This window comes from Littorina saxatilis, unplaced genomic scaffold, assembly GCF_037325665.1.
Source record: "Littorina saxatilis isolate snail1 unplaced genomic scaffold, US_GU_Lsax_2.0 scaffold_1004, whole genome shotgun sequence".
Taxonomy (NCBI): Eukaryota; Metazoa; Mollusca; class Gastropoda; order Littorinimorpha; family Littorinidae; genus Littorina; species Littorina saxatilis.
The window spans coordinates 15,756-27,850 of NW_027128346.1; the positions used below are offsets into that span (position 1 = coordinate 15,756).

The 12,095-nt window shown below is 41.7% G+C and overlaps 1 protein-coding gene across 1 annotated transcript in view; it reads left to right on the forward strand.

The window, feature by feature from the left end:
* Positions 1-334: 334 nt before the first annotated feature.
* Positions 335-12,095, forward strand: part of LOC138956706 (uncharacterized) — a gene marked incomplete at its 3' end in the record, with an annotated part of 31,986 nt that continues 20,225 nt past the window's right edge. Inside the window, 4 exon segments of the mRNA XM_070327995.1 lie at positions 335-539; positions 2,630-2,800; positions 5,023-5,071; positions 5,778-5,899. Of these exon segments, the coding sequence (XP_070184096.1) occupies positions 486-539; positions 2,630-2,800; positions 5,023-5,071; positions 5,778-5,899 (396 nt within the window).

The window sequence follows — 12,095 nt, forward strand, 5'->3', positions numbered from 1 at the left end:
AAACAAAAAGCGGTCCATATTAGGAGCCCTTCCCCTAATTGTGTGTCTATGCGTCCCAAGGACAGATTGTAAGAAAAGGCGTAGCCTTAAATCTTAATCCTTGTTAAATAAAGTCCAATTCAATTCAATTCTCTCTCTCTCTCTCTCTCTCTCGCTCTCTCTTTCTCTCTTTCTCTCTCTCTCTCTCTCTCTCTCTCTCTCTCTCTCTCTCTCTCTCTCTCTCTCTCCCTCCCTCTGTCCCCCTCTTTCTCTGCGAAGAGAAAGTTATGCTTCGGACTTCAAAAAAAGTCCACATGGATTTTGGGTTTGATTTCCTGTTTTGATTGTGGTTTAATTGTATCGTTTCAGCCTTAACAGCGTTTCCTTCAGAATGCTTGGTAATCTCTGATAAACTTGGCGGAGTGCTATTCATCCATCAGTTTCTTAGGAATGGAAAAGACAACACTGGGTCCGAACTCTTCCAAAGGTTTGCTTATCTCATAGGAATGGTGATATCACACTCTTTCGACATGGGTGCCGTTGACAGCGATCGCAACGAGGTTAGTATTCAGTTCATATTTATATATAAATCTGATGATGTACATGTACAGTACAGAGGAGATCACTTGTGGGTAGAGAAATCTGCATGTATTGTTTTGTCTCTGTTGGATGCTAAATACATTGATAGTGTAACTATTATTCTACACACAAACGAACAAACAAACAAACAAAAAACAAATGAAACACAACAAAACAATAAGACCGATAGAAATAGGCCTAACGGTATAGCATTGTGCTGCTGATGATGTAGAGGATGCGCCTCTAAAATTGAACGGTTCCTAATACGTATTGACGACCTCCAATTCTGACAAAGTAACGGTGCTTGAACGCTCGAAACAATTTTATTCGATACATTTACCTTCTCTGGATAACTTGCATATAACATACTAGATGATTACCCGCTTCGCCGGGTACCGGCTTCGCCGGGAAGAAGTAGAGCCGAATACCCGGCGAAGCCGGGTGAGTGGCGCACCGTACGCGATTGACGCCACACGAAGGAAGGGAGATAAACGCGCAAAACACTGGAGAAAATAAGGAAGAGTTACTGGGAATGGATGTACAGAAAAACCATAAAAACCAAAATCGCTTCAGCGCTGCGCGCTGAGAGCACGTGTTGAAAATTTTCATCGACCAGATTGTGTCCGGGGTCTACCTGAATATGCCCACCAAATTTGAAGCAGATCCATCGAGAACTTTGGCCGTGCATAGCGAACAGACAGAAAGACAGACAGACACACACACACACACAAGCCGTATATAGATATAGATAAATACTTGCATACACACAAACCACAAACCCGATAACCATTTTAACTTTTTACACTTCTAGCAGCGTTCACTTGACGCTTAAAACAGACTAGTTTTTGTCCACAGACACAGCTGTTAACACGTGTACACAAGTTGCCCTGACATGACAGCTAAGACTGTCATTCTTACATTTTAGCAGTGTTGGCCTCGTCTTTCTGGCACGAAACAAAAAAATATAGCAAAATCTCATATGGACCACCTTCCGCAAATACTAGAAAAGAAAACATGAAGACTGGTTTCACTCATGCATTAACACGCTTGAGAAAAATAACCTATATATATCGCCCTAAAGTTTTCAAAAACTATATCAATCTTCTTTACGTGAAAATTGATACATGTAATTTCATTTATTTTCTCTCTGTGTTTGAGAAGTGTCTTTAGTTTCTTGTTATGCTTCAAATAACGTTCTCATCAAACTGAAACAGATCTGCAGCATATTTGCATTAGTCTTACTTGCAAACTGAGTTGTATCGTGTTATTTTGAAGTATATTTGGCTTATTACAATGATTCATGATGACCGGCACGGTTGGCCTAGTGGTAATGCGTCGGGAGGTCGTGGGTTCGAACCCCGGCCGGGTCATACCTAAGACTTTAACATTGGCAATCTAGTGGCTGCTCCGCCTGGCGTCTGGCATTATGGGGTTAGTGCTAGGACTGGTTGGTCCGGTGTCAGAATAATGTGACTGGGTGAGACATGAAGCCTGTGCTGCGACTTCTGTCTTGTGTGTGGCGCACGTTATACTGTCAATGATATGGCCCTTCGTGGTCGGCTGGGCGTTAAGCAAACAAACAAACAAACAAACAAATGATTCATGATGACCTCTTCACTTGGCCATACTAGACGCCCAGGCTGCTATTATGGACCAGTTGGTTTTCTCGATTTTTTTATTCGTGCTTAATGTAGGCCTATATCAAAGCTAATTCGCTCTCATTAGGCCTAACGGTAAATTAAGGAGAGAACAACTCCTAAGCACAAAGTAAAACATATTCGTAAGAAAACGAGCTATTTATCAGTATGAAACAAAAAGTGGTCCATATTGAGGACCCTTCCCCTACATTTTCTGTGCAATGGGAAGGATGTTGTTTATCATGATATCATTAAACAAGCATGTGATGCAGATGATGGTGGCGTTTACTCTGTATAGATTTGCATTGATGTATTGGCCTAAATAAAGATAAAACAAATAGCATCCCCCCACCGCCCCTTCCCCCCACTCCCACACACACTCTTTGTCTGAACAATCTGATGTGACAAATTGTCCGGTTTGTTTACATAAACAGGAATTCGATGCACTGCTAGACTTCATCGCATGGATTGAACGAAAACGTCCTGCAGCGACGTTATTCGTTGCCGGCAAGATAGCTACACTCTTCAATATGCCTGGACACGAGATGAATGAGCATTTGTTGTACCGTACAGTGATACAGCGGTGTTCCTGCCTTCTCCATCTGGTACGAACATAAACGTAGTATATTGGTATTACAAAGAAATGCCTTGTAATTTTCGGCATATGGACCTTTACATTGAGCTCACGTCCCTTTATCAAATGAACTTATGGAATTTAAGGTATCTGTCTTTTTCAAGATTCATAACACTATAGAGCTAATTAAGTCATTCACTTACTGTTCCTGTTCCTGTTCTTGTAGAGTACTGAATTGAAGGACGCTTAAATGATAAACAGATACAATGTGACTGACAAATCACTAACAATACGGTAGTCATATATATACATATGATGATTAAACAAAATTTTCTCCGAATGTTTCCTCTCTTTTGTCCGTTTAGTTGAGGAATTAATTGTGTAACCAATGCCGATCTTAATCTACGAAATTTATTTTGCCAAAACAAAACAAATCAGTCCGCAGCAGATATGAATATTGGTCATACGTTAAAAGAGTCACTATGGATGTTTGGTACTGAAACAAATATACACTGACGGTTAGCTGTATTCACTTATTTTTGTGGTATACTACAAGAAGAGTGTCCGCAAGGGCGGATCAATTCACTGTGATCAAATGACTGCGAAGATACAAGTTGACGGCGCCGAAGGCGCCTAAGCCTCTAGGGGGGTCCGGGGGCATGGCCCCCCGGAAATTTTTTTTATCCAAAGAAGCAAAATAGAGCTATCTGGTGCATCCTGAGCCAATAAATTACCTCTTTTTTTGGGGGGGTGGGGGGGGGGGGGTTACGTAACCCGTGTAACCCCCCCCCCCAGATCCGCCCTTGGGACTGTCCGGTAATTGTTTGGTAGATAAAGGATATACTATATAATTATGTATATATCTTTCGAGATTATACAAATCTCTTAGCAGAGCAGAAAAGAGAGTAAGGTATATATAAAGCTCGCTCTTTTGCTCTGCTGTGAGATTTTTATAATCTTTTATCGAACGAAAGTCTCTGATAACTTTCAGTTTTTCTTTCACAACTTTGATCTCTATGTTTATTTGGAAAGATCTGGAATTTTTTTCTCGCATTATCCACGACTTGCAGGACCCCAAAACCAGCATAATGAAAAAATCAGGGTGAAGGTTTGATGGGGGAACGTAACTTTCCGGTAAAAAAAAAACCGTTGAAAATGTATTGCTTTGAGAGACAAGTCTGCACGCAGAAGACATGTATGCCTTAAACCAAGCTGCAGTCACCCCCTTAGCATAATATACGATTTTCGGAAATAAATCTGTCAGTGCAGGACAACGTTCGTTTAATTGTGAACTCTTTTTGGGGACCGGTCCTTAATAAACATGACGCAATGCTACATTTGACGCAACTGCGACAACACTTTTCTTGATTCACCACTTAACAGTTCCGGCGCTACATGGAAGAAAGAAGGAAACCCACGTGATACCTATAGCGATTCTGATTGGTCGAGACGTTTTCGTCGAGCATCCCCGCGTCGTCTGCACGGCAAAGCATGGCGCTTGAGAATACGAGTGAACACGACGGTGCATTTCCATCAAAGTTCCAGCATAAACTTCAAGTTCAATCCATATTTGTGGCATATACACTTGTTCAATTATTGGTTGTAGTAATTGAGGTTACCGACTTCGGAAATGGGGGTCCCAATTTTGCCGAATTCACAATTAAGGCTCCTCAGGAGTTGGTCGAATGTGACTGCGAGCCCACCATTCAGATAGGTTTTTTTTCAGATAAACTTTTATTACGAATGATGGGAACAAAGTGCTGTGGGAGAAAGTTATCTGGAAGCAACAAGTTATGCCACACAGTACTGTGCGATGTTTCCTGTGTTGGGTTGCGATGAAGTACACTGCATGTAACAATAATATGTTCATTAAAAGTAAGATAAATCGCGCGTTTGTGTGACCGATGTGATCGAAAAAACCTTAACTCTCTTTCTTCGGACACTTAAAGGTAACTTCAGGGCTGGAAGACTACAATATGGCACGAATCCAGGCTATGCAATCAAATCACACATGTTTTACCGGAATTGCAATTTACTCGCAAAAGTGACCTGCGCATGCGCGAAATCCTCAATAGCCGCGAAACTTTTAAGTGGTATATTCTTGTCGAAAAGATCCCGAAGTTTGTGCTCCCCCAACAAATTCAAAAGCCGAGACTAACAATGGCGTTCACTATGCGCTCAGTCCCAAACCCTATTGCAAGTCGTGAATTTCCGCATCAGAACGAATGTTGTTTGACTTTTCTGTTTCTTCAGGGCTTCGAGGAGTGTGCAAGAACCTTGTTCAAACTGGATCTACCACAAAGTATGTTGTTAAATATGAGAAAAAAATCTTCATCCGGTACTGTATTCATTAAAAGGTGAAAGCCGACGATCTCTTTTTACATTTAGTCAACTTTAGTTAACTTTAGTTAATGACATCATATCCGGCTTTTAGTGAAAGTTGAGGCGGCCCTGTGACGACCTAATTTTTCAACCAAATTATTTGAAATGTAGTCAAGCAATCTTTGACATAATTCAAACTATGGGTTTGCACATCAGTTTTAATGAGTTAGTTCATTAAGATTCTAAACATTGCACATCAAATAAACATTTACTAAATGATTTAGTAATAGATTCAAAAGTGATTGTATTGCGTTCCTTATCATTCACTGAATCCAGCAATATATAGTATGATGTCATGTTTACTGTAAAAAGAGAGACAGAGACAGACAAGGACAGACAGACAGACAGACAGAAAAAAGAGACAGAGAGGATATTTTACATTGATTGCATGTACGTTATTTGTCAAGTAAGAGAGATGAGAGAGAGAGAGAGGGAGAGAGAGAGAGAGAGAGAGAGAGAGAGAGAGAGAGAGAGAGAGACAGACAGACAGACAGACAGATAGACAGACATGAAAGAGAGTGAGAGAGAGAAAGAGAGAGACAGACAGACAGACAGACAGACAGACAGAGAATGAGAGACAGAGAGAGAGAGAGATTTTCGAACACATTCATTTTTGTCTTACAAAGGCGCAGACGTGGAGTCACAGACGGACGCCCGCCAAGGTTATGTACAAGCGCAGCTATTTTATCGCGAGGACTATTACAGAGAAGCGCACGACATTGCAAAGTATGCCCTGCGGCAATCTGAGGTAATTAGTCGTTTTCTGGAGCTAGAGTTCCTAAAATCTTTTGTAACTCTCTGACTCTTCTGTCCCTCTGTCTTCTGCTGTCAAAAACCTCGGAGTCACTCTAGACAACACCCTTTCCATGAAACAACACATCTCTTCTGTCTCTCGCACCTGCTACTTCCAACTCCGCCGCATCGCCACTATCCGCAAGTACCTCACCACAGATGCTACCGCCAAACTGGTCACTTCCACCATTCTCTCACGTCTTGACTATTGTAACTCTCTCTTGGCGGGTCTTCCCTCTTCTTCTATCTCTCGTCTCCAACGCATTCAAAATAGCTCTGCCCGTCTTGTCTTACGAAAGAAACAGGGAGATCATATCACCCCCCTCCTAAATCAGCTCCACTGGTTGCCCGTTCCTGCCCGTATCACATACAAAATCAACACTCTCACCTACAAATGCCTCCATGGTCTCGCCCCTGCCTATCTCTCCGACTCTCTCTCTCTCTATGTCCCTTCACGAGCACTCAGATCATCTACCGACTCCCTTGCTCAACATCCCCCACACCAAACTCAAAACAGCAGGTCAACGCTCATTTTCTTTCCAAGCACCTAGCCAATGGAACACACTACCTCTCCCCCTCCGTCAACAACAGTCCCTCGAATCATTCAAATCTGCACTCAAGACATTCCTTTTTTCCACATAATCCATGCATTCTGTAATATTTTACACGGGTTTTACGGGATACCCATAGTGTGCCCTTGGCAAGTATGGCCGTCCGTTCCTAGCGACCATGTTCTACTGGAACGGCAAGCTAAGCACTGGCGACCATGTTCTACCAAGGTACTTACTTGATACGGGGATCCCTTTCGGGGCGACGTAACGTCTGTGTGGTTCTGATTTCTCTGATTAACTGCGCTGTGCCGTTGGCGATTTGCCGCCTTGTCGCCTGATTGGCCTACCTCGTCACGTGGTCCGTCAATGGTCTGTCATTTGTCAGTCGTGTCATGTGATCAAGCCCCCCCTCTTTGCAACTAAGTTATTTCCCTTACATTCCTCCCCGTTTAATTAGTTTCCCCTTATTGAAACCCTTTATTATTAATACGTCATCCTTATTCAATTTTTATCATACTTAATGTGAACAAACTGCAAATTGTTTTCAAGGTTGATTTATTTACTGTCCTGTAACTCGAACCCCGCCCATGGCCATCAGGGTTAATCATTCCATTCCAGTTTATCAACACCCTTCCCTGATTTTCACTCAACAATGTATCACATAAAAAATTATTACACCCGACAACGACCTGCTCTACTATTAACCATAACACAATAACACTTGCTATACTATAACCATGTTCCTAAACGGTTAATCCAAATTTAACACACGTTTACAAATCCTTATCTAATAAACCCTAAAATCACACCTACCAGTTACCCCATACACACTAATGAAGGTTCTTTACCTTTCAATACGCTGGCTGGTTAAACAGTTAACCTTATTTTTTAATTCATCCCTTACCCCCTTAAACCCATAAGTAAATCTCTATTCTTCCCCCTTTTTAAAAAACACAATTTCCCCTCTAAACACTGCACGGGTTTCTTTGGCCAGCTCAGACTGACTCCCTCCGATCGAAGGCACGATTCCCGATTGGTAGACCGAAAAACCGCTTTGCATTCTCATGTGCAAGAGCGAGGATGGCCGTCTCGCTTGTCCTGCGGATCTGTCCCACGTACTTGGCTGTGGTAGCGATGTCATGCGGCACGCTAAAACTACCTGTCACCGGAGCATAAGGTGCGTCAGTCTCCAGTAGCAGCCTATCCGATGGAATCGCTACCACTCCAGCGATATCCCCCCCTACTCCAGTCATCATACCCCCCTCTACCCCAATACGGCCCCGGGTCCCACCCCCTGTACTCGTCGTACCGTCTTTGTCCGTACCAGTCTTCGTCGTTGTCCCTGTAAAGAATTCATAATGCTATTATTATTGTTCTCCACTTCTCCATTCACTCTTCCATTATTTTACTCCCTTTCTCGTTTTCTGTTTATTATTTAGTTTTGAAACATACTTCAATATACTTATAACTTTAATAACAATAATTTTGTTACTTTCCCAATGGCTCATTTACTCATATAATGATCCTAGAACGGAAATAATTTGTAAAATAATGACTTCAAACCCTTCTTATAAACATACTAACCTTCAATATACTTATAACTTCAATAACAATAATTTTATTACTTTAGTACAATAATAACTTCAAACATTCAAACCCTTCTTATTCCCATTAATTGAATTACATTACTTTTCCCTTCATTTATTCATAAACATGTTAATCAAAATATAGCTTCATGCATATAACCAACTTACAATTCAATTAGGAACACAATTAAAAATTTATAAAACATAACATGCCATTTCATTAGTTCAGCACCTTTTACAATCAGGGCATTTAAACAGGTTGATATTTTCCGCCTCCTCTTGGGTCACATTAACACATTTCCCGTGAAACCACTCATTGCAGTAGTCACAAGCGATCATTAGTTTACCATCATTTGGTTTACGACAGAAACAGTACACTGGTTCTTCCAACAGAGTTGCTTTATCATCTAATGGATGGGGACCATTTTCTACACCATCTGTCTGTGACACCAGCAACTGCCTCCTCCGCCGAATCCATGCTGGCACTGTACGATCCGTACATAGCCTAAGCTTATCATGATGCACCACCCACTCTCTTTTTCTACTGACTATTTTCAATAGAATAGGGGAGATCACTTGTACCACCACATAAGGGCCTGCCCACAGAGGAGACAATTTCCTGCATTGCCCGATTTTAGATGCTGAATTTGCCAATAACACTACATCACCCTTGTGATAAGAGGCACTTTTATTACGCAGATCATACTGCTTTTTCTGTCTTCTTTGTTGCTGGTTTAACTCAGCCCTTGCTAGAGCATGAGCCTCTTTCATGTCCTTCTGCACCTTTTCTACATAGTCCCCAACAGTCAGTTCTTCTACCTTGACTCCCATCATAAGTTCCAACGGTTGTCTTACTTCTCTACCCAGCATGAGTTGATTAGGTGTAAAACCCGTAGACTTATTAATGGTACATCTAACTGCTGCCATGAGTAACTGTAGCTTATCATCCCAACTACTTTGACCCTCCTTAATCGTGCAGCGAATCATCTGTAACAATGTTCTATTGATTCGCTCAACTTGCCCATTAGAGCTAGGATGATACGGTGTTGTACGAGTTTTGCTAATCTCTAAAAGTTCACACAACTGTCCCATTAGTTGACTTGTAAAGTTTGATCCTTGATCAGTACAAATTTCTAACGGGCAACCGAACCTAGAGAATAGATACTCTAATGCTGCCTTAGCGACTGTCTCTGAAGTTTGATCCGGTAATGGTGCTGCTTCTACCCATTTTGTGAATTGATCCACCATCAACAGAATATATACATTTCCTTTCTTTGTACGAGGGAGAGGCCCTAGAATATCCAAATGACAACGTTCCATAGGAGCACCCGTTGTAAATGATCTCAAAGGAGCCTTAAACTTCTTTTGTAATGGTTTACTTCTATTACAACTTGTGCACCCCAAAATGTACGTTTCTACTTCTCTAGCCATTGATGGCCAATAGAAATGTCTTTTGATTCTTTCTAGGGTCTTTTCTTTCGCAAAATGACCAGCGCAACTCACATCATGTGCTAACCTTAACACGGCTTTGCGTAACTGGCTTGGAACTATATACAGCTCTTTATTGGGCTGTCCCAGATGTTGATAGATTAAAATTCCATTTTCTAATCTTGTACACCCACTAGCCCACAGAACTTTAACAATTGGAGATTGCGCAGCATACTCAGTCGCTGTTATCTTTTCTGCTCTCCCCAACCATTCCTTCAAGACTTTTAGATCTTTGTCCTGTTCCTGTTCCCGTTTCTTATCTTGTTCCGATAGCTGAGCTACCCAGTTACTTCGGTCTTCTGAACACACTCTAATCCTGGTTTCCTTATGTATTGCTAAAGGAACGATGTTATCTACTTCGTCTTCAAACCTTGCCCATTGGTGATGTGCCCTTGTACAATATACACAACCCCCACACGGCAATGATTTAACATCTTCCCCAGCACGATAACAATCACAATACTCCAATGTATCTGGAATCCGAGATAGAGCATCCGCGTTCCCATGATCTTTTCCTTTCCTGTGCGCGATTTGCATGTCGAACTGGGCTAATTCCTCTAGCCATCTTGCTAGCTGTCCATTAATGTCTTTAAATCGCATTAACCACGCCAAACTGCTATGATCGGTTCTGACTAAGAAACGCCTTCCCAGAAGGTAATGTCGAAAATGTCTCACGAATGTAATTAGTGCTAGCAACTCTTTTCGCGTTGTGCAGTAGTTACGTTGAGCGGGTATCAGTCGCTTGCTCGCGAACGCTATTGGCATTTCTTTTCCATCTTGTACTTGCGACAATTGACCACCTACAGCCTGATTTGACGCATCTGTGTCCAAAATGAAATATCCCTCGTTACGCGGCAAGGCTAAAACCCTCGCTGAAAGCAATGAGTCTTTCAATGCTTCAAACGCTTCTGTATGTTTTTCGAACCACTGAAACGGCGCTTTTCCCGTCAAAGCATACAAAGGAGCTGCTATGTCGGCTAATCGGGGAATATGCTCTCTATGGTAATTGACAAAACCCAGAAAACTCTCCACGTCTTTCGTACATGTTGGTTTTGGCCAATCCCTAACCGTTTCAATATTTTCTGGATCCACTGCTACTGAGTTACCAGTAACAATTTTACCTAAAAATTTTGCTTCAGTTCTAAACAATGCACATTTCCTCGGCTTTAATTTCAGGTGATAATGTCTTAACCTCTCTAGCACTTCTTTCAGATTTGACAGATGGTCTTCGAAATCTTTTCCTAGCACCAATACGTCGTCCAGAAATGCCAACACAGTTTTCCATGTTAATCCCCGAAGTACTAAATTCATAGCCCTCTGAAAAGTACTAGGAGCGTTACATAAACCCATGCCCATTCTTGTATGTTCAAACAAACCAAATCTTGTAATGAACGCTGTTTTCTCTCTGTCATCCGGATGTATTTCGATTTGCCAATATCCTGACGCTAAGTCCAACGTACTCATATACGTGTTTTCTGCTAAAGCGTCTATACAATCGGATATCAATGGTAATGGAAACGCATCCTTTTTAGTGACCGCGTTCAATCTACGAAAATCCAGACACCATCTCACATGACCATCCTTTTTCCGTACCAGCACCGGTGGTGAAGCCCAAGGCGACTCAGAGGGTTGAATCACCCCAGCCTCCAGCATTGCTTTAAGATTCTTTTCTTCCTCCCCCTCAAATCCTTTTGGAACTCTTCTCATACGTTGTCTTACTGCAGCTGCATTTTCCGTATTAATTCTATGCGGACTGTCTGTAAAACAGCCTAAATCCAAATCATGAGCTGCAAACACATCAGCGTACTCAATCAGCAACTCTTTTAATGCTGCTAATCTTGTCTCATCTAACCCCACAGATGATCTCTTAAACAAATCCTGCAAATGTTCTGGAACTTCTTTTTGTTGGATTCTTTCATCCGTGTCCATATTGTTTTCAACTTTTCTTACTTTCCTTGAATCATTCTGAGGAGGATTTACATCTTTTCCTGCAATTGCTGTTCCCACTATTGTACCTGCCTCTATCCAAATTGCTGTTCCAGTATCATTTATTAGTTGCAAAATGGCTGTTTTCCCCGCTGAGTGAAATGAAGCAGGTATCAAACAAAGAACTGCCTCCCGTGCTGGTTGGAATAGGAATGAATCCGTAATTGGTCTTGTTAACTCCCCTACACCATAAGTAACCGAATTTGCGGGAACATGAATCCTACTAATCAGCCTTACTCTGCATCCTGAAAAAATACTTGACTCATCTTGAACAAGGTCTGCAACAATGACTTGATCTCCCAGCTTTATTTCTTGTTTGCTCAAATCGATGACTGCTTTATGTTTAGCTAAAAAATCCAGCCCTAACAACATATCTTCCTCGATGTCAGCACTTCTTACAGTCATCGTGTACACCCTGCCCCCAATGGCAACCTCAACATTTGAAAACACCTTCGCAGGAAGCGATTTATTACCAATCCCTTTCAATGTAGTGGGTATGAACTGCTTACTCTCTCCTAACTTCTTTATCCACTTTGAGTTT